We start from the raw sequence: 24,040 nt of genomic DNA on the forward strand, positions 1-24,040 counted from the left end.
AAACTGAAAGACCAGGAAAATAATTTAACCTTGGGCAAATGGTGTGATAAAATTGGGAGGAGAGAAACCAAGTCAGCTTGTCTGTGAAAGCACAGAAGTCTTGCTCATCAAAGGTCTTCAAATGGCAGCCTTTTGTTCTTAGTACCTGCCCCTGATGTTGAGTGGAAGGGATACTGCACCTTCCCCCCCCGCCACTGGAACGTTCAGGGGAGGGGGATTGGGAACAGGTTGATGTTTTCAGGCTGTTGTGCAGGGGCTGCAGAGGCAGTCTAGCCTCAAGCTTTTATTCTTGAAGCTCAACCAGACACCTCAACATGGCTGATTGGTCCTTCATAATCCGCAGCATCCCATCCTGCGTGGCACGCTCATACTTCTGGGATGCTCTCCAGCTCTCCACATCCATGCCCAATTTTTCAGACAATGAAATCCTCCAGGCTCTGAGCTCCATATCAGCTGTCCTGGAAGCTGTGGTCAGATGTTCAGCTGTGTGCATGTGTTCTCCCTGTGTGCTGCCCCAGCTCTGTGCAGACAGCTGGCACAGCAGACCTCGAGTGAACCGCCCAATGACCACAAGATCTGTTAAGGTACGAAGGTGCCAGGACAGGTTTATTGTCGATAAAGCACAGTACTAGCACCTGGCAGACTCTACGAGGATACTAAGACATGTATGCCCATGACAATGGACACAGCTCAGTGAATGGCAGGACTTTCAGTTCCCCTTTGGCTGGACAAAGATACTTCCTTTGAGAAACATCTTTATACCCTGATACAAACAAGTTAGTATTGCCTCTGACATAGTTAGTTACCGCCCCCTGACGTGGCTAGTTATCACCTTGTACATGTTGGTTTGATCAAAACATCTCTATTATGTACTGTCATCCTGACCTTATCTTTTAGGAGGGGTCAGTGTATTCCTGTTATCCTCAGGGAATGTTTTTGTACCATCCTTGATCAGGATGTTCTGGTACCACTTGATATCAGGATGTGTTTGCGTGAGTACTCTGTAATTAGCACTCCTTAGGAATGTGTATTTCTGCAATATCATCACAGTTCTTGTCAGATTCTGTGAGCAGGTCCTGCCTCAAACCAGGCCTCTCATTAAAGGGCTTATGTCTCAGGATCTCTTCCCGCTACAGAAGCCTTCATTATCTCATTGAACATGTCACCATGTGTTCTCTTTTTCCACCTTCTAATGTGCTGTAGCCTCTCCGCCGGTGTGGAGGATGCGCTGAAGGCCAAGCTTTCCACTGGAAGGCATGAAAAGTGCAAGGCAACCATTGTCAGTGCATACCCTGGATATCATGCAAGGTTGCTATTGAAAGAAACACTCCCCTTATTACACTCAAGTGCAAGCCAGAACATAATCAGAATCCCTAGCTATTCAATGAACCAGTTTGCTGCTCCAACTACGGTAAGTATGGCCCAGCAGCATGGGCGACGGGCCTTGTGCTGCAACTTGTGGGCAACCTGCGTCGGGAGCACAGATGGGCAGGTGGACATTGCCCTCTCCCCCTAGCAACACGGACATTGCTTTGAGATCAGGGACCAGAATTAAGCCTCTCAAATTTTGGTCTTTGTCCTTGGTGGCTCTGGAGGAGGGGGAGAATGGGGTTTGCAGCCATGAGAGAACACAGGAAGCCCACCCCCCTTCCCTTAATGCTGCTGGTAGCAGTCACCCTGGGCATGCAGATTCTGAGATCAACGCCAATCTCTGCCACCCAAACCACCAGTGTGCTAGGGAAACTGTGGCTGAGGGACCCGGAAATCACCACGGGTGGGGGAATCACATGCTCTATTGTTTGTGGTATGAGCATTTGTAATGAAAACTTTCCCCGTTTCCCCTAGGTGACCCTAAGTGAAATCAATCTCCTGAAGGTAACAGATGTGGCATGGGAGCAGATGCTGCAAGTGTCTGGTACAAACCTGGTCTTTATGCTGCTGTGCTGTATACTGCAATGATGCCAGCAGAGTTAATACAGGAGTGGTGTGGGAAAGTGTCCTACTGTGGTGGAAGAAATAAGGCAGCCCTCCCCAGAAACCTTCTGCAAAGGATTGCAAAGCACCTCCATGGAAGTTTCCTGGAGATCTCCATGGAGGATTCCCGGGCCATCCTTGTGCACCCTCTGCATAGCTGGAGTGGCCATTGGGAAGCAGATGCCCACTGAACTTCACATTTTCTTCATATTAAACATAAAATATAAGAGCATGTAACCCCTACAGTTTGATTGGAATTGCATACTCACCAGAGGTGCCTTCCCCGGCATCAGGCTCGGCCACCATGTTGTCCTGCAAACAGCTGGACTGCTCTGGGATTAAATATGGCTCCTGGCTCTTGAGGAGAATGGATCCCCCACTCTCCTGTCTCCCATTCTCCTCCTCCTCCTACTCTTCCTTGTCCAGAATGTCCTCCTTGTTGTTGCCTGAGGTGGCCTGGGACTCAGACTCCCGGGAGGTATCCATGCTGTGTTCGGGGGTAATGGTGGGATCGCTGATGAGAATTTCATGCAGCTCATTGTAGAAGTGGTATGTCTGTGATGACGTTTGCCTTCTTTGTCTTCTGATACACCTGCCCAAGTTCTTTCATTTTCACATGGCACGGCTGTGTGTCCCTGGTGTAGCCCTTCTCCACCATGCCCTGCATGATCTTTTCGTAGATGTCTATGTTTCTTCTGCTGGATCAGAGCTGTGCTTCCACAGACTCTTCTCCCCACAGACCAATAAGATGTACCACTTCCTGTGTACTCCCAGCTGGAGCGCGTTTGGGGTGTTGAGTCGCCATGATCAGCTGGGCTGGTGAGCTCTCCATGCTGACCGAACAGGAAGGGGGAATTAAAAAGTTCCCGAGGCTTTAACAGGGGAGGGTCTGTTTCCTGTGTACCTGGCCGCTGTGCAGCAAAGTTGAAAACAATCTCCAGAGCAGTCACAAAGGAGCATTGTGGGATGCCTCCATGCAAGTCTGTCAACTTACACAACCCTGCATCTACACTGCCTCTCTGTCGACCCATCAACATTGAATTAAGCACTATGCCTCTTGCTGAGATGTAGTAATTAAATCGATGTTACAGGTGAATTAGGTCTCTGGAAGGGATCTGGTAGTGTAGACACATACATTATTAGGTCGCCGTAAGGCAGCTTCTCTCCACCTAAGTTTGTAGTGTAAACTGGACCCAAATGTTGTAAAAAAAAAATCTGGCCCTAGGAGGTTTGGAAGTTCACAGAATGCTGTCTAAGGGTGAAACTCTCCCCTGTGCAGAGGTATAGCACAAGGACTATGCACCATTTGAGTCCCAATTAAGGGCTCAAAATAGGTCTTCATGATGCATAGATCGTGGGCTGGACTACTTTACTGGAGCTAATTTCACCCTATCATAAGAAGTGGTCCATAATGTAAAAAACGTGTTGAATGTATTCCATATCAGGAGGCAAGCATCGCTGCTGTCTTTTAGCAATAGTATCACCTAATATTCTGTACATTAAATTATTCATTAAAAACCAAACATGTTTTTTGTTGGAACACATCATTTATTGCTCAAAGAGGGGTGGGATCTGAGTTACTACAGAAAATTCTTTCCTGGGTATCTGGCTGGTGAATCTTGCCCATATGCTCAGGGTTTAGCTGATCGCCATATTTGGGGTCAGGAAGGAATTTTCCTCCAGGGCAGATTGGAAGAGGCCCTGGAGGTTTTTCGCCTTCCTCTGTGGCATGGGGCACGGGTCACTTGCTGGAGGATTCTCTGCTCCTTGAAGTCTTTAAACCACGATTTGAGGACTTCAATAGCTCAGACATAGGTGGGAGATTTTTTGCAGGAGTGGGTGGGTGGGATTTTGTGGCCTGCGTTGTGCGGGGGGTCGGATTGGATGATTGTGGTGGTCCCTGCTGATCTTAGTACCTATGAATCTATGAATAAGTGTAGAATGGCATTTTGTACATTTTAGTAATTTTGTAAAGAATTCAATTTTTTTAGCATACTAGTTGCTATTGCCAGTATTACTACAAAATTCACATCACTGCCATCACTACTTGAAATTCGTTCATTTGTACTAGGGCTCAACCCACGATACTAAATCAATTTAATATTCCAATTAAAAGTGACCAATTGTCTTCCTTTGTTTGTCCAGTCTAAGCATTTTAAAGTGATTTAAAAAGACAAAGAGAACTCTTCTCAGACTTATTTCTTTCTCTATTTTATCAGCTTGAAAATTGGGTATCACCTAAGGTAAAGCAGGCATCATTCATGCCTTCAATTTGGTTTATAGAAAAATATTCAGAATTAGGTTAATAATTTACACTATTATTACAGTGTTCTATTAAGTCAGGGGTTCTGATCTGAAATTTACTAGCCGAACAAAAAGTCATGGAATTTTTATGTAATTATGATGTCCAAAGTATTGAAGCTCTGTGCTGTTTGGAGCCTAGCTACCTGAGAAACTTCCTCCCTTCTCTATTGTCTGCTACAACAGCTGAGGTCCATAGTGGCACTTAAGCAAACAGTTCCTGAATTCAAACGTCTGAGAGATGCTTGAAGGGCCCTTGACTCTAAAATTGCCTTTCCCAGTTGGTCCATCAGAGTAAGAGTCTGTCGACACTCACGGTATGTTATAAAGCAATGGTTTTCAATCTGTATTCCGTGGACTATGTCTAACGGGTCAGTGAAATTTTGTCGTTACCATAGAACAGTGGTTTTCAATCTGTGTGATCTGTGGATCCCTGGGGGTCCACAGACTAAGTCTAAGATTTCCAAAGTGGTCCGCACCCCCATTCAAAACGTTTTAGGGGTCCGCAAATGAAAAATGGTTGAAAACCTCTGTTATAAAGGCCTCTGGCTGAGGGAATGATGCTACCTTAATCCCTATGTCTTCATTATGAACTGAATGATACACAAGGCATGCATAGCTTGAAAAAATGGACAACATGTGCAAAAGAGAACAACAGCAAAATTTTGTCAAGATATGTGACAATGAGTTCCCACATAGAAGATCTCAGATCAAAAAGGTGGCTGTGAGATTTTGGCTGCATTTCAACATTATGGACTAGGCTATTCTTGATCTGTAGTGAAATCCCCACTGACATCAATGGGAGTTGGAGGACTCATCAAAGGGAATATAGGGCCCTAAAGACATAACCGATGCATGATGTGTGTCATGGCTTGTCTTACAGTATCCAGGGTTAGAATTTGGTGTGGAATACTTTATCTTTTAAACACAATTTAAACACAGCTATAAGATAATGTATTTGAGTTTAAATATCATGCTAGCCAGAAAGGTAACAAAAGAAATACCAGTGTGAGTGTCTTTACTAGAGCTGGTTGAAAAATTTCGGAAAAAAAATTCTATCAGAAAATATTTATTCATCTGAATCTAAATGTTCCACTGAAACATGTCAATTATGACAACATTTCATTGTGGAAAATCAACAACAATATGAAGTGTTTTGATTAAGTGGATCTTATCAGAACAGAACATTCTAATTTTTCATTTTGAAACAACTTTTCATTTTCACATTTATTTTATTTTATACAAATTACTGAACTAATTCCCAATTACAATATCAATTACAAATGGCCAGCTACAATATCCATTACCAAAGAGCAAACCAATTACCCTTGGAATGCCAATCATCAATGACCAATTATTACATTACTTTATTATTTTATTTTATTTTATAATTTTTTATAATTATATTAAACTCAGTTTTATATAATATAATATACTACAAATTTAACCTATAAATAAAACAACACATAAAAAATAAAAATAATATAAAATAAAATAAAACAGTCAAAATTGAAACTAAACATTTCAGTTGATCTGAAGCAAAAAAACCTGGAAATTTCATTTAATGGAAGATTTCAAAATTTTATCTTTGTTCTAATTCAGAAGAATTCTTTTTCCCAAAATGTCAGAATTTTTCCTGGAATGGAAATTCTGAATTTCAACAAGTTCTAGTTTATATCATCTATGTCTATCTTCTAATATAACTTCATAGTTCTTCATGAAATAATAATAATATAATATAATATCCAATCTCTTTTAATCAGTGGAACAAAGCACTTTACAAAGCAGAATACCACTATTCCCATTTTGCTAAAGGGAATCACACAAATATTTTTACACATTCTTATAGTGGATTAAAAAAATTAATTCTTCCCATTTGTGCATCATCCAAGCTGAAGAATTAAGTCTGCAAATAGGGTGATGGGCAAGTTAGTTTCTGCCACCTCACAATCTTTATGAACTCAGACATCTGCTGCATATTCAAATGGGATGCAGCCAGAGCCACAGCTTTGTGTTCTGTTAGCTTTTTTAGTAACATATCATCCAGTAACTTCAGTTTGGAAGTTTTACAATCAGGAAATTCAAAATAATACCATGTGATTTAGGTGCCCAACTACACAACTCAAATATGGAATTATGAATAGTGAGTACTCATAGCAACTGACCCATAGCTTGAAATATGTTTGCATAAACTATTTATTAAATATTCTTGAACAGTTAACAAGTACATAAAAAATGAAATCTGTTCAAGGCTAATTTGTGGACACAAAAAGGGCCTACATTTGTGAACTTAAATTCTTCACTGAGAAAAGCTACCCTAGTCCTTAATTAGGCAAAATTCCCGATTACAGGACTCAGTGACAATTTTGCCTGAGTAAAAAATTGAGTAAGGACTTCAAGAATTGGCCCACTGATCTCAAAGGGAATAAGAAAACACTCCAAGTGAAGTTCACAGTCCTGATCCATCACTGTGTCACTGCAATTTTACACTGGCGTAATTCTACTGAGTTCAGAGTAAAACAGGAAAAAGTAACGGTCAGTCAGGCCCCACAAGTCCATATTCTTGTAGTGCTTGAGATATGTGTGATAAGGCCAGAGTTTTTCAGGAAATGGACATTTAAAATTCAACCTGCATCAGCTCTCTAGTTTTATCCTTGGAAAAAGTAACTCACTGCTGGTTTTAATTCCTGTCTTGAACAAAAAGAATAGAAATAAAGATTCATGTAACTGGCTATTTCAAATACACTTTACAACAAGGAACACTACTAGCCTTATGTTCGGTATCTTTCACCAAAGTGTGATAAAATGCTTCAGGAAGGAACAGACTCCTTCATTCTGCATGGGTTTGGAATGCACTGAAGCTCAGCTATATCCAGTTTTAGTAAAAAGAAAAGGAGTACTTGTGGCACCTTAGAGACTAACAAATTTATTTGAGTATAAGCTTTCGTGAGCTGCAGCTCATTTCATCGGATGCATTCAGTGGAAAATACAGTGGGGAGATTTATGTACATAGAGAACATGAAACAATGGGTGTTACCATACACACTGTACCGAGAGTGATCACTTAAGGTGAGCTATTACCAGCAGGAGAGCGGGGAAAAAAAAATCTTTTGTAGTGATAATCAAGGTGGGCCATTTCCAGCAGTTGACAAGAACGTCTGAGGAAGAGTGGAGATGTTTTAGTTGCGCTACATTGATGACATCTTCATCATCTGGACCCATGGAAAAGAAGCCCTTGAGGAATTCCACCATGATTTCAACAATTTCCATCCCACCATCAAACTCAGCCTAGACCAGTCCACACAAGAGATCCACTTCCTGGACACTACGGTGCTAATAAGCGATGGTCACATAAATACCACCCTATACCAGAAACCTACTGACCGCTATTCCTACCTACATGCCTCCAGCTTTCATCCAGACCACACCACACGATCCATTGTCTACAGCCAAGCTCTATGATACAACCACATTTGCTCCAACCCCTCAGACAGAGACAAACACCTATAAGATCTCTATCAAGCATTCTTACAACTACAATACACCTGCTGAAGTGAAGAAACAGACTGACAGAGCCAGAAGAGTATCCAGAAGTCACCTACTACAGGACAAGCCCAACAAAGAAAATAACAGAACTCCACTAGCCATCACCTTCAGCCCCCAACTAAAACCTCTCCAACGCATCATCAAGGATCTACAACCTATCCTGAAGGACGACCCATCACTCTCACAGATCTTGGGAGACAGGCCAGTCCTTGCTTACAGACAGCCCCCCAACCTGAAGCAAATACTCACCAGCAACCACACACCACACAATAAAAACACTAACCCAGGAACCTATCCTTGCAACAAAGCCCATTGCCAACTGTGCCCACATATCTATTCAGGGGACACCATCACAGGGTCTAATCACATCAGCCACACTATCAGAGGCTCGTTTACCTGCACATCTACCAAGGTGATATATGCCATCATGTGCCAGCCCCTCTGCCATGTACATTGGCCAGACTGGACAGTCTCTTTGTAAAAGAATAAACGGACACAAATCAGACGTCAAGAATTATAACGTTCAAAAACTAGTCGAAGAACACTTCAATCTCTTTGGTCACTCGATTACAGACCTAAAAGTTGCAATTCTTCAACAAAAAAACTTCAAAAACAGACTCCAACGAGAGACGGCTGAATTGGAATTAATTTGCAAACTGGATACAATTAATTTAGGCTTGAATAAAGACTGGGAGTGGATGTGTCATTACACAAAGTAAAACTATTTCCCCATGTTTATTCTCCCCCTCCCCCCACTGTTCCTCAGACATTCTTGTCAACTGCTGGAAATGGCCCATCTTGATTATCACTACAAAAGGTTCCCCCCCCCCCCGCTCTCCTGCTGGTAATAGCTCACCTTAAGTGATCACTCTCGGTACAGTGTGAATGGTAACACCCATTGTTTCATGTTCTCTGTGTATATAAATCTCCCCACTGTATTTTCCACTGAATGCATCCGATGAAGTGAGCTGTAGCTCACAAAAGCTTATGCTCAAATAAATTGGTTAGTCTCTAAGGTGCCACAAGTACTCCTTTTCTTTTTGCGAATACAGACTAACACGGCTGCTACTCTGAAACCAATTTTAGTAAGGGGCAGCTCAACGTAATCCAATAGATCTCAGGAGCTCTTCTCACCTGGGAAAGATTAATAGCCAATTTCATCCAGTAAAGTATATAATGGCAGCATAAACAATGACATAACGTATTTTTTTTTAGATCACAGGTCATGGCACATTTTAACCTGAAGAATTTTCCTAAATCTGCTGCTGTTTTCTAAACCAAGTCTGCACAGAAGCAAAACATTTCCTTTGTGGAAGTGAAACTGCACTAAGCACCACTGGATCGTCGTAAGCCATTTCTCAGATTATATCCATCTGGTTTACTTTAATGTTATCTATGGAGTATCAGTTTGTTTTAGGGTGTAGAAGCACCAGTCACAGCCTGGTTTGGAAACACAGCATGACTGTGGTTGAATCTAAGGCAGTATATAGACTTTAAACAAATTCTGAAACCAAGAGGAGGAAAAGCTAAGTGAAGCAGGTCAAATTTTTAAAATCAAGCTCATTTAATTGTATGCATATATTTGTGCATACTTAATTTATGAATACAGATATTCAATGTGTGCCATGAATCTGATGCTTGTGCAGATCACCAATAAGGCATCTAACTGGCTACATGGCATCCAAATACCTATTTGTGAACACATATCAAGTATCTGCATACATTAGTCCGGCACCCTATGACCGGGTGTAAATTCCACACAGGCACCAGAAGGGTTAAGGGAACCCAAGAGTAACCTCACTGATTGCACCTGGGAAAGGCAGGATATCGACTTAAAAGAGGAGAGAGCAGGTCAGTTGGGGAACAGACTAGGGGATAGGATGCAATGAGTTCTCTCTCTGGAAAGGGGCCTGACAGACAGGGCCAGATTAACTCTCCTCTGGGCCCGGGGCTATTAGATTTTGTGGGGCCCCTGTACACAAGTCTTTTTCCTGGGAAGGAGTTTGGTGCAGGAGGGGTCTGGGGCAGGGGTTTGGGGTGCAGAAGGGGGTGTGGCGTCTGGGAGGGAGTTTGGTACAGGAAGGGGCTCCGGGCTGGTGCAGGGTGTTGGGGTGCAGGAGAGGGTAAGGGGTGTGGGCTCTGGGGGGGACTTTGGATGTAGGCTGGGGTTCTGACCTGGGGCAGGGGGTTGGGGTGCAGGGGGGAGTGCGGGGTCTGGGAGGGAGTTTGGGTACAGGATGGGGTTCTGAACTGGGGCAGGGGGTTGGGGTGAGGGAGGGGGTGCAAAGTGCAGGCTCCGGCCATGAGGCACTTACCAGAGGTGGCTCCCAGCCGGCAGCACAGCTGGGCTCAGGCAGGCTGCCTGCCTGCCATAGCCCCACGCCACTCCCGGAAGTAGCTAGCTGCTGGCACGTCTCTGCATGCCCCTCAAGGGAAGAGGGGCAGCATGTCTCCATGCGCTGCTCACCCCCGCAAGTGCCAACCCCACAGCTCCCATTGGACGGTTCCTGGCCAATGGTATCTGCAGGGATGGTGCTGGGGGTGGGGGCAGGGCATGGAGTCGCCTCCCGCTCCCCCTGCCAGGGGCTGTAGAGACGTGCCAGCACGTTTCTGGGAGTGGTGAGGGATCAGGGCAGGTAGCCTGAGTACCCTGGAGATCGCTGCCTATGATATATTTTTGCGGGGCCCCCCTTGAGCCAGGGCCTCGGGCTGCAGACCCTAAAGCCCCTGCCTTAATTTGGCCCTACTGATAGAAGGCTGCAGGGGGAGAGAAGCAGCCAGTCTGCTCCTCGAGTGAGCCTGAAGACTGAGGGAAGATCAGAAGTCACTGAGGAATAAAGGCCTACCTGAAACCCTAGGAAGGTGGACAACTGTGCCAGACTGAGTCAGTGGGGTGGAGTGAGGCACAGGAGCCTGTGGACAGTTGCAAAAGTATCTCAGTAAAGCACAGGCTCATCTGTGAGGGAGACGGTGGCCAGCTGAACCCAATGGGGTCTGAAGAGTTAGTGGCGTTTATGTTTATGTTGCACTAGTTCAAGGATACTGGCCCCAGAAGCAGTCATACTCTTGAAGGTGATTTGCCCGGATTGTCAGGCCACTTTTAAGGCCAGATTTGGCCAAAGAACACAAGAGGCAAACTGAGGTACTGCAGTGTCACAGCCAGACATTATAGGGCCCACGGAAGCCACAACTCTTCTAGACAGACAAATGTATGTGCACAATTGTGCCCACTATAGAGTCTGGCACTAAATGACAACTTTCTCAGCTGGTACAAATGGGCAGCATTCATTGATGCAGTGCAGTTCTATCCATTTGCACAAGCAGAGAATTTGGCTCTCTGGCTCATTATAAACCAGATACGGTATGCGGATTACTAAAGAAAAGCAGTCTCAAATATATTAAATACAAGCTATTGTACTAAATAAGGACCGTGGGGAAAATATCCATATTTTCTTAAGGCAATTTCTACTACAGGGAAGAGCACTGTTCTGCTGCTGCTATCCAACTCGTTCATGCATTTCCATTCTAAACTGCTGCACGGCATGCAAACCAGTTTACACTGTGTGTTTAGGAAAGTGATTAACACTGATCAACACATGATTTCTATGGACCAAATTTTCCAAGGTGGCTCTTAATGTGTGTTCTCCCGTTTGTATATGTGCACGTGTGCACCTGTGTGTACAAACTGGTGAGACTCACAATCACCTTATCTGCACATGGAAATACCCATCTGTGGGCAGAAATGACTAGGTATTGGAGCAAGCAGAAGGATGCATGTGCAACTTGGACTGAGCAAGGTTAGGGGCTGCGTTGGGAGTGCTGCTCTCAGGCCACGCTAGGGCAAAGAGTTTCTGTCCAAAACATCCCCTGTCCTTTCCTCTCAGTGCATTTCTGAATGGAAAAGCCAGAATTTAGCCCAAAGTTTCTGAAATCAGTTTATATAACATACATATACTTTAGTAGGTAAAGAATCCACTAATTATGCTCATATCTATGGAAAGGTTAATACATAGTCCTACCTCAGTGCAGGAGACTGGACTAGATGACCTATCGAGGCCCCTTCCAGTCCAAAATACTATGATGCTATGAAAGGGACAGTAACTATTTCACAGTGCACAGTAATAGTCTACAAAAGTTCAGAAGACGTGAAGAAGAGTGTTTCCCGTTATGTTTGTTAATTTAAAACACTGTCGTGAGCCCTTAAGACTTAAAGAAAGCTTTGACTTCTAAAATGAAAACTAGCAAGTAATTTGTGCATTAGGGCTTCAGTTCCCAAAACTTTCAATCTGGCAACTATCCCGAGCCAAGAATTCACTTTAAAAGAAAACAGTACTTTTGAACTGAAACATTATAAGCCAAGTTTCACCTTGGAACAAATTCTTTTAAGTCATAAATTCCTAAAAACAGGGTTTCCTTGTAGAAGTGAAGATACCACATTAACAGTATAAAGTTTGTACAGTACCATGGATATCATTGCTTACCTTTTGCTCTTCATATGCTTCTTTCAGACAAACATAGTTAGTAAGTGCTCGCATTGCTATTGGCAGCTTGCCAATTGCCTTCAGGTCAATCGGTTTCTTGTGAGCTGATATAATAAGTGTATTCATCCACCAGTAAGTTGCCTTTGAGAGCAAATTGACAAATGGCTGAAGAAATCTCACACCCAGATCCTGCAGGTCTTCAGGAGGCTTTACTTTCTGAGGGTTCATGAAGAATACATACCTCTGCAGAGGAAAAAACATAATATGTTCAGCAATTATCTTCTTTCACAGAATTTTTTGTTAAAGTAATAATATATTGTGTAAATTACAGGGCTGTTGCTTAATCACAGTTAACTCATGCGATTAACTTAAAGTTATTAATCACGATTAAAAAAATGAATTGCAATTAATTGCAGTTTTAATTGCACTGTTAAACAGTAGAATACCAACTGATATTTGTTAAATTTTTGGATGTTTTTCCAAATTTTCATATATATTGTATTCTGTGTTGTAATTGAAATCAAAGTGTACATTATTTTTGATTATCATTTTTACAGTGCAAATATTTGTAAACAAAAGAAATAGTATTTTTCAATTCACATCATTCAAGTACTGTAGTGCAACCTCTTTGTTGTGAAAGTGAAATTTACAAATGTAGATTTATTTTGTTACATAACTGCACTCAAAAACAAAACAATGTAAAACTTCAGAGTCTACAATCCTACTTTTTGTTCAACCAATCGGGAAGACAAACAAGTTTATTTACATTTACTGGAGATAATGCTACCCTCTTTTTATTTACAATGTCACCAGAAAGTGAGAACAGGCATTTGCATGGCTCTTTTGTAGCTGGCAATGCAAGGTATTTACGTGCCAGATATGCTATGCCCCTATGCTATGCTATGTGACCAGTTATTGTATGCCCCTTCATGCTTCGGCCACCATTCCAGAGGACATGCTTCCATGCTGATGATGCTTGTTAAAAAAATAATGTGTTAATTAAATTTGTGACTGAACTCCTTGGAGGACAATTGTATGTCCCCTGCTCTGTTTTACCTGCATTTTGCCATATATTTATTGTTATAGCACTCTCGAATGATGACCAGCACATGTTGCTCATTTTAAGAACACTTTCACTGCAGATTTCAAAGAATGCAAAGAAGGTACCAATGTGAGATTTCTAAAGATAGCTACAGCACTCGACCCAGGGTTTAAGACTCTGAAGTGCGTTCCAAAATCTGAGAGGCACTAGGTGTGGAGCATGCTTTCAGAAGTCTTAAAAGAGCAACTCTCCAATGCGGAAACTACAGAACCCAAACCACCAAAAAAGAAAATCAACCTTCTTCTGGTGGCATCTGACTCAGATAATGAAAATGAACATGCATCAGTCCATACTGTTTTGGATTGTTATCAGTCAGAATGCATCATCAGTATGGACACCTGTCCCCTAGAATGGTGGTTGAAGCATGAAGGGACATCTGAATCTTTAGTGTACCTGGCACGTAAATATCTTGCGACACCGGCTACAGCAGTGCCATGAAAATGTCTGGTCTCACTTTCAGGTGACATTGTAAACAAGAAGCAGGCAGCAGCATCTCCCATAAATGTAAACTTGTTTGTCTGAGTGACTGGCTGAACAAGAAGTAGGACTGAGTGGACTTGCAGGCTCTAAAATTTTACATTGTTTTATTTTTGAATGCAGGTTTTTTTGTGCATAAGTCTAAGTTTGTAAGTTCAGCTTTCATGATAAAGAGATTGCATTACGTACTTGTATTAGGTGAATTGAAAAATAATATTTCCTTTGTTTTTTTACAGTGGAAATACTTGTAATCAAAAATAAATAGAAAGTGAGCACTGTACACTTTGTATTCTGTGTTGTAACTGAAATCAATATATTTGAAAATATAGAAAACATCCAAAAATATTTAAATAAATGGTATTCTATTATTGTTTAACAGTGTGATTAATCGCACGATTAATTTTTTTAATTGTGTGATTAATCACGATTAATTTTTTTAATCGCTTGACAGCCCTAGTAAATTCACACATTTGAAATTTTCCCATGGCTGGAGGTATTTCCTCTCTGATTTAGGTTTGTGAATAGGGTGACTTGTGCCGCATGCCAGGGTCTGATTGTGCAGCATTAGCCTGACACATACTAACTCACAGTGTAAGCCCTCCTACCGCACACTACAGGTTCCGTAGTGAGCTTTGATGTACTTTTGTTTGAAACAGGAATAAATCAAAGTGCACTGTGGAACTTTTTGTGTGAGTAGCAGGGTTCACACGGCAAGGTCACAAGCAGCAGGCTAGCTAGTGTGCTATAGAGTCACACCCTGGCTTTCTGTGCACTAGTTTTCTGTGTAGACAAATCTTGAGAGTAACTGACAACATTTTGAGAAAGCTGGGATATAGATACAGGCCTAAACTGTATGGTTCACACCCATCTCTAATTTTAATGTCTAGGAAAAAAACACTATGCCTGGATTACATTTTTCAAAAGAATAAACACATATACTTACATAATACAGAGAATATATATTTTATCTCTATATCTCTGTACCAGGGCCGGGCAAACTTTTTGGCCTAAGGGCCACATCGGGTTTCCAAAATTGTATGGAGGGCCGGTTAGGGGAGGCTGTCTCCCCCCAGACAGCAAGGCGCGGCCCGGCCCCCACCTCCTATCCGACACCCCCCTGCTTCTCACCCCAACAGCCCGCCGGGACGCCTGCCCCATCCAACCCCCCCATCCCCTGACGGCCCCCCCGGGATGCCTACCCCATCCACCACCCCTTGCTCCCTGTCCCCTGACCACCTGCGGACCCCCCACCCCTGACTGCCCCCTGCCGCCCCATCCAACCCCCCCTCTCATTCCTGACTTGCCCCCGGGACCCCTGGCCCCATTCAACCCCTCTTTTCCCCGCCCTCTGACCGCCCTGCCCCCTATCCACACCCCTGCCCCCTGACCACCACCCCCAACTCCCCTGCCAGCTATCCAACCCCCCCCACCCCCCGCTCCCTGCCCCCTAACCGCACTGCCTGGAGCACTGGTGGCTGGCGGCGCTACATCCGTGCCGCCCAGAGCGCTGGGTCAGGCCGCGGCTCTGCAACTGCGCTGCCTGGCCGCCCAGAGCATTGCGCTGGCCGCACAGTGTGCTAAGGCTGCGGGGGAGGGGGAGCAGCAGGGGAGGGGCCGGGGACTAGCCTCCCAGGCCAGGAGCTCAGGGGCCAGGCAGGAGGGTCCCACGGGCCAGATGTAGCCCGCAGGCCATAGTTTGCCCACCTCTGCTCTATACAGCATGTGTGCTTCTATCAGTACTTATATAGTGTACTAGTTCATATACACACTGACACCTACATCAATAGTGACACCTAGGCACCGTGGCCTGAACACTCAGCAGTTCCCACTAATTTAAATTACAGCTTAGCATTTTTGAAAACCAGGCCACGTATTTAGGTTTCTAAATATAAACTAAGGTGCCTAACTTTAGGTACATATGTTTGAAAACGGTGGCCTTAAAGAATACAGGATCGTGGGGTGGAGAGGAAAGCATTTAGGGGCATGAGTTTGGGATGGTCAAATTACTCACACGTGGCCAGAAGTATTAGAATTTTAGTAACATAACACCCAAAGACCCAACTCAGAATTGGGGCCCCATTGTTCTAGGCACTGTACAGAGATATAGTAAAAGACAGTTCCTGCCTCAAAGAGCTTCCAATCTCTATGCAAGCCATCCTAAATCAGTGCCCATACAACCTTTTTACTACACCACACCCTTACCTAGGTTACAGACAAACTAGCTTAAGGAATATTTTAGTGAGTTTTTAAAACTATTTCTTGTATCCCTCCACTTGGGACACCAGGTGCCTTACTTACATAGAGTGTGACTGTATGAAGCTCATAAAGAGAGACAAATTAAAATAAGTAATTACACCAAATAGTTTTGCTATCTACAAATATGGCACAGTTTTAAAGGCGGCTATATCAGGACCTTTCAGGGCTGCAAGAAAGTGCTGTAGTGTATGTCGGGGGGGAGTAGAGATATTCATGTGATAATTTTCTTTAATTGTGCATCCTCGACCAGCTCACCTGCACTTTGAGGGCAAAATGTAGAAAAATCCTGTCCCCGTAAGTGCATTCATGAAGGGACCCCTAAGCCTCCATTACTCAACTGGAGAGGAGGATTTTGAGAAATTACTCATTCCCTTCATAATACAGAGCTCAGCTTCCTTTGCCCTGGAAACTCACTCTAACCTGAGGAGTTCTCCGTAAGCTCAAAAGCTTGTCTCTTCCACCAACAGAAGTTGGTCCAATAAAAGATATTACCTCACCCACCCTGTCTGTCTAAATGCATTGCCAAGCTTACCTTCCCAATGGGCTAAGGACATGTGAAGAAACAAAGAAGAGTGAAAACAATAAATGGGGACTCATGGGCTTCCCAGTACAATTAGCCCCCTAAATCCTAACCAATGAAGCAGAGGAAGGAGAAGAAAACACCAGGTGTTACCCAATGACAGTGGGTGAGAGGGCAATTCCTTCCTGACACTAAGGCCCTGATCTAGCAAACACGTTTAATTTTAATCATGTGAGCGGCCCCATTGACTCCAGTGGAACTACTAATATGCTTAAAGTTAAACATGTGCTCAGCTGGAGTGGAGGCTAAAGCTGGCAATCAGGGCATGTGAGAAGGAGTCACTTCTATTCCTGTGTTTACCCCAAATAGCACTGATGTCTGCCCTGTCAAAGCCTAGTAAAGTGACACATACCCTAACTCGAATGACATTGATCTCCACAGCCATCAGCAGCCCATAGAGAATGACCATAATTCCAGTGATGCAGAAGCGCAGCTGAGAGAGCGGCACACCATCCTCGCAGTATCTGACCAGCTTGATGGTTTTTGTGACAAAGGCCATTATCCAGTAAAGAAAGAGAGCTGTGAAACAAACCAACCAACCCACATCATTTTAAGAAAGTACGTTTTAACTACACCAGTATCACAAGAGTATCACAGTTGACCTAGGCTCTGAGACTCAGGCTGTGAGGTTTCTTTCAGTGTCTTCTGACTGGGACAAACATGGTAAATAGTTGACAGCCATATTCCTTGAGAGCAACCTGACTTCAGTCCTGCTGGAAACAATGGGAGATGGAAGTCATCTTTACTATGAGAAACCTCACTGTCACCTGCAAAGGATGCAGGGAAATGGTTGTCAACTTATCTGAGGGCAGTCTGTGGCCTGAGACCTATTGAAAGTATTGAGAGATAATGATGATTTTGAATGAGTCAAATTTTTCCCAGAAATCATAAGCAGTGTTAAAAAGCCACATTGTAAAACTCATGATAAAATCACAGGAGTTGGCAATTTTCCATTATACTCCAGTCCACTGAGTCAAGTGTGTAATAATGTATCCCAGAGAGAAAAAAAGTAAGCAGAAAATTTCTCCCTGGCTTTTCATGAGTTTCATAAACCTCCTCCGGGTCAGAAAGTTTGTTTTGAAAAATTATGGAACAAACCAGCAGCTTTTTGGAAAACAGCGAAAATAAGATAAGCAACTTACCCAGCAGTAACTTTGGAAAGTTAGACGTTTCGATATTATGGTAATAGACAATAGCTGTGGTGGCAGCCACAAATCCCATCATAGCTGGCAGGAAGAGATGCAAGTGACGAGATTTCATCTGTCTGAAAAGAAACCAGAAATACAGTATAAATGCAACTGGATTTGGTGTCTTTTTTCACTTTCATTTTTTTAAGAGTACATATGAATTGAGTGTTCATGATGGATTGAAGTCCTTTATCCACAGCACTGAGACACTATGGGTGGACGTAATGCAAACTTCCATAACAGCCAGTGACATTTTTTGAATGTCGATTTTTCAATTAAACTTTTTGTTGAAAAAAAAATTTAATTAAAAAAATTGGATGAACGTTATCATTTTTCTTTTCATTTTTTGTTTGTTTGTTTGTTTAGTTTTGTGGGGGCTGGACCAGCTATGGAGTGTTTTTTAAAAAAAGTAGAAAAGTTTAAAAAAAAGGTATGAAGTTTTGTATTAGTTTTTGACCAGCTCCAGTAAATAATCAATCGTTATCATCATAATTTCTTCTGGGTCAAAACTGCATGGCTTGTGTGATGGGGTCTACAAAACCTCTGGCTAGACAAGAAAGAGTTAAAGAGCAACTGTGGGTTCAGGTGGCTCCGCCTCACAGGAACCTCTGAAGCATGCCAGACTTGGAGATGGAGCCTTAAAAGGGAGAAGCCCCCAGTGCAGAGGCCCCAAAGTTGGGGCGGTGGAACGACCTCTCACTCTCAGGTTTCAGAGAGAAGCATAGCAGAGAACCAGCTGACTTAGGTGTCTGGGAGCACAGAACAGAAGGATGGCTGGCTGAAGGATTCTGGCAGGACAGAAGAGCAGGTGCTGGTCTTTATTTCTGATAATTAAGTGTTCTTTCCTTCGTTACATGAGGGAACTGGGAATACGGCCTTGACCCAAAGCAGACCCTTCCCAAGAGAGACGGCAGGCTAATGTGGGAAGTAGCACAGGGAAGAAGAAAATGGTCTGGCAAGACAGATCTCAACTGCTTGCTACAAGGGTCCCTGGGCTGGAACCCATGGCAGGGGAAGGGACTGAGTTCCCTTACAGCCCTATTAGGGAAACGAGTGTGAAGATCCCAGACACAAGGGATTGGAAGGACTATTGTGCCTTGACCTGATGTGAGGTTCTGGGCCTATTGGGTTAAAACCCGCGTTTACCCTGGAAAGAGTGACACTAAATGTGAGCTGGCCAGATGGCCAAGCCACAGGTGAAGGGGACCACCAGTGGACCTGGACGGCCAGTCGGCAGGACTAGAAAGAGAATAAACAGTGCCATGCTGCACCTAGCCACAAAGCGGTGCATCACTTGGTGAGTCACTTAGTCAGAGAGGTACAAAGGTTCTAGAATATATGATCTAGGATAAATCTAAAAAGTAGACTGTAAAAGGACAGGGGACATAATCACTGGTGATGCCTAAAAGAGAAGAAAGAGCATTGCTACAGCCCTTCGAAATGCTCTGTTACTCTAGTTGAGAGCGCAGTGATGACTTCCTTAGAGACAGAAGATTCTGTATCCATGTGCAATACATTCAGCTATTGTCAGCATTTTCATGCTACAGTAGGTCAAAGGGGGACAATAAAGTGCTAAATAAAACTGCCTCATCTTTATGCCTTTAAAAATTGGGAAGCTTGTTAAGCAGAGCCCCTTCTCTTTAGGAAAATTCTTTACACCTCATTAACAGACCTGTCACTCTATTAATGCAACTAGCTAGACTCCGAAGCAGCCACAGTAACTTACGCATCTGAAACTATGCCCTCTGCTATTTCACAGACATGTACGAACAGGAGGGTGAATGTCAGAATCCACCGCAGATTGTGTCCAGGGAAATGCAGCCATGTGTTGTGATGGATCTGGACTTTCGAACTTTGGCTACCCCAGCCTGCAAAATAAAATTAAAAGAAGAAAACAAGATCACCCAGTAAGTCAGTGGTAGAACTCAGGAGTTCTGGCTCCTACTCCCCATGCCTTGGGGAACAGAGTGGGCAGTACACCAAAGTGCACTGGGAGGCTGTGACGTAATGCACCCTTGTATTCACACTCCCCACATACCATTGTAATAATCTTTGTACAGAATATATCTTGTGAAAACTAATAACTTGCTGGTCAATCATATCATGGTGAAATGTATGTAGCAACATTATATGTAAAGTCATAAACAGAAGCTGAAATTACGACTGAAATGTGTTTACTAGACAAGTCTCAGGACTGGGTAAACCTGTTTCTTAAAGACAAAGGACAAGCTGATGCCCCTAGACAGGTGCCATCAAAACTGATGCGCAATCACCTATAAAGTGAAAAGAAAAGGAGGACTTGTGGCACCTTAGAGACTAACCAATTTATTTGAGCATGAGCTTTTGTGAGCTACAGCTCACTTCATCGGATGCATACCGTGGAAACTGCAGCAGACATTATATACACACAGAGATCATGAAACAATACCTCCTCCCACCCCACTGTCCGCTGGTAATAGCTTATCTAAAGTGATCATCAAGTTGGGCCATTTCCAGCACAAATCCAGGTTTTCTCACCCTCCACCCCCCCACACACAAACTCACTCTCCTGCTGGTAATAGCCCATCCAAAGTGACAACTCTCTTCACAATGTGCATGATAATCAAGGTGGGCCATTTCCTGCACAAATCTAGGTTTTCTCACCCCCTCACCCCCCTCCAAAAACCACACACACAAACTCACTATCCTGCTGGTAATAGCTCATCCAAAGTGACCACTCTCCCTACAATGTGCATGATAATCAAGGTGGGCCATTTCTAGCACAAATCCAGGTTTTCTCACCCAGTCGGAGAACATTTCAATCTCTCTGGTCACGCAATCACAGACATGAAGGTCGCTATCTTAAAACAAAAAAACTTCAAATCCAGACTCCAGCGAGAAACTGCTGAATTGGAATTCATTTGCAAATTGGATACTATTAATTTAGGCTTAAATAGAGACTGGGAGTGGCTAAGTCATTATGCAAGGTAGCCTATTTCCCCTTGTTTTTTCCTACCCCCCCCCACAGACGTTCTGGTTAAACTTGGATTTAAACTTGGAGAGTGGTCAGTTTGGATGAGCTATTGCCAGCAGGAGAGTGAGTTTGTGTGTGTGTGTGTCCCCGGAAAAAAAAAAAAAGAAAAAAGAAAAAAAAAGGGGGGGGGGGTGAGAAAGCCTGGATTTGTGCTGGACATGGCCCACCTTGATTACCATGCACATTGTAGGGAGAGTGGTCACTTTGGATGAGCTATTACCAGCAGGAGAGTGAGTTTGTGTGTGTATGGGGGTGGGGGGGGTGAGAAAACCTGGATTTGTGCTGGAAATGGCCCACCTTGATTATCATGCACATTGTAGGGAGAGTGGTCACTTTGGATGAGCTATTACCAGCAGGATAGTGAGTTTGTGTGTGTGGTTTTTGGAGGGGGGTGAGGGGGTGAGAAAACCTAGATTTGTGCAGGAAATGGCCCACCTTGATTATCATGCACATTGTGAAGACAGTTGTCACTTTGGATGGGCTATTACCAGCAGGAGAGTGAGTTTGTGTGTGGGGGGGTGGAGGGTGAGAAAACCTGGATTTGTGCTGGAAATGGCCCAACTTGATGATCACTTTAGATAAGCTATTACCAGCAGGACAGTGGGGTGGGAGGAGGTATTGTTTCATGATCTCTGTGTGTATATAATGTCTGCTGCAGTTTCCACGGTATGCATCCGATGAAGTGAAACCTATAAAGTGGCTATTCTTTGGCAAGGAAGGGGGCAGGAATAAACAGAGCTGCATCTTAGCAAACAACAGCATGGAATGTCTTTCACCAACACACTTTTTGTCTTCATCCTCACAGTGGGCGTGAACTTTATCTAGGGGTAACCCTCGAGAAAATGCAATTTCAAGGGGGGACTGAACTATAAAAGTGAGGCAAAAACATCCCGTTATCTTTGCCTATCCATCTCTCTCTTTCCATCTCTCCACCTAAGAACACAGAAGAAACAGCGTATGGACTTTGGGAGCATGTGGTAAGAGTTTCATCTTGAACCTAGTTTGTTAAGTTTAGAAAGGGATTTTTATCTTTATTTCTCTTGTAACCATTTCTGATTGTAATGCCTTATACTTGTACATTAAAAATCTCTTTGTCATTAAATAAACCTGTTTTATTCTTTAATTAAAACTAATGCAGTGAACTGTGTGGGTAACTCCTTTTATAGCAGCAAACTGTTGTATATAGATCCTCTTAGAGGGGCAATAGACCTAATATATCTGGTCTGTCCAGGAGAGGGCTGGACAGTGCAGAACACACATTTCTGGGGGGAAATCCAGATTTGGGAGTGTGTTGCGATCACTCTGCAAGTAGTAACCTAGGCTGCTGGAAGCCGGACTGTGGCTGGTGTGTTGCTGATGGGCTGTTGGGATCAGAGTTGCTGAACCAGGGCTGTGGCTATACACAGACACTCAGGCTGTGCCCTGCATGCTGTTTGTGAGGAGCCCAGGTTAGGAGCTACAGCAGCAAAGCATTGTGAGGCACACCAGGCTGCACAGCAGAGGTGACACAGTCCCTCACTGCTCTGGATTGCACTCCAGAATGTCATGAAGACTGAGATGGAGTCATAGATTCTAAGGCCAGAAGGACCACTGTGATCATCTAGTCTTCTTGTTTAACACAGACCATAGAACTTCCCCAAAATAATTCCTAGAGCAGATCTTATAGAAAAACATCCACTCTTGATTTAAAAAATTGTCAGTGAGGAGAATCCACCATGACCTTTGGTAAATTGTTGCAATGGTTAATTACCCTCATAGTCAAAAATTTATGCTTTATTTCCAGTCTGAATTTGTCTAGCTTCAACTTCCAGCCACTGGATTGTGTTATATGTTTGTCTGTTGGACTGAAGAGCCCCATGTAGGTATGTATAGACTGTAATCAAGTCACCCCTTAACCTTCTCTTTGTTAAGCTAAATAGATGAGCTCCTTGAGTCTATCATGACAAGGCATTCTTGTGGCTATTCAGTGACAAATTCAGAAGTAAAATAACCTCTCTATTACTCACAATTCACCTATTTATGCATCCCAGGATCACATTAGCTTTTTTGGGCACAGCTCATGTTCAGCTGATTATCCACCATGACCCCCAAATCTTTTTCATTCAATGAATAGACTGATAAGTCCTGAATGACCATGTCATCTTGTTCCTACTAATCAAAGAATGGGAATGGCAGGAAAGGCAAGAGCAATGGGACAATAAGAAGACACTCAGTAAATTCGCCAAATGCTATAGAATTATCTCTCCCCTCCTGCTCCCCCCCGCCCCCACTCCTTCCCTCACTCTCAAGACCTGGGAAGGATATAATTACCTTAGTCAGACAAAGCTTATTATCCTCATCCAGGCCTGCTGAGGATTATCATATCCTCAATGAGCTCTCAGCAGCTCCAGATCAGTCTCATCCCCCAGCAGAAGTGTCCACAGACTGGGGGAACTGGACTAGGAGAAAGCTGGGCCATCCTGAAGGCCACTCTGTCTGAATGTGAGGATATCCACATGCCCACCGCAATGAAGTAACAGTGAATGTAATCTGCACATAGTGTACGCCTGAGTAGGGCATGGCAGTCAGGAACAAATGCTGCAGGCAGTTCATCTGATATTGCACATCTGCTTTATTGCCATTGCAAATACACCCCTCTCTGCAAACGGAGGGGGCTCAGACCTGGAAAGTCTAGTCTTTGTCCCTCACTTCCTTCGTCTGTAAATTAGAGATGCTTATATACCTGACAGAGGCATTCTTAGGCTTACCTTCTTTATGTGTGTAAAGTGCTTTGAGATCCTCAGATGGAAGATGCTATAGAAGTGTGGAGAATTATTAGTGTTAAACAGTGCTTTCTGTTTCACACCAATATCCACTTTTAATAACTTTGTGCAAGACCCTTTTAAATGAAACTGCTTTTAGAAAGAGTGATTTAAAAGAATGAATGATCTTCAGTCACCCTATCAGGCCTGAGAAGGAATGAATGGGATCAAAAGAACGGTTGTACTCCCTTTTGTTATTCAGGGTCTCTGGAAGTCTGTGTCAGTGCAAAGGCCATTACATATAAAAAAGTTGAACATCGTTTGCAGAAGGTATAGGGAGTTCTGCATTGTTTCTGTAGTGGTGAGGAACATGGAGTTGTGT

At 43.4% G+C, this 24,040-nt stretch overlaps 1 protein-coding gene across 8 annotated transcripts in view; it reads right to left on the bottom strand.

The window, feature by feature from the left end:
- ABCC9 (ATP binding cassette subfamily C member 9) overlaps nucleotides 1-24,040 on the bottom strand; it is a 136,167-nt gene that overhangs the window by 89,111 nt on the left and 23,016 nt on the right. For 6 of the 8 annotated variants that reach the window (XM_073318030.1, XM_073318019.1, XM_073318047.1 and 3 more), the window contains 4 exons: nucleotides 19,631-19,772; nucleotides 17,860-17,981; nucleotides 17,070-17,236; nucleotides 12,303-12,545 (listed from right to left, as the gene is read on the bottom strand). In XM_073318030.1, coding sequence (XP_073174131.1) covers nucleotides 12,303-12,545; nucleotides 17,070-17,236; nucleotides 17,860-17,981; nucleotides 19,631-19,772 — 674 coding nt within the window. Of the gene's footprint in view, nucleotides 1-12,302; nucleotides 12,546-17,069; nucleotides 17,237-17,859; nucleotides 17,982-19,630; nucleotides 19,773-24,040 lie in introns of those variants that run through there. The other 2 variants (XM_073318067.1, XM_073318076.1) reach the window with 2 other exon arrangements.

The sequence above is a fragment of the Lepidochelys kempii genome, chromosome 1, assembly GCF_965140265.1.
Source record: "Lepidochelys kempii isolate rLepKem1 chromosome 1, rLepKem1.hap2, whole genome shotgun sequence".
In the NCBI taxonomy this organism is placed as follows: Eukaryota; Metazoa; Chordata; order Testudines; family Cheloniidae; genus Lepidochelys; species Lepidochelys kempii.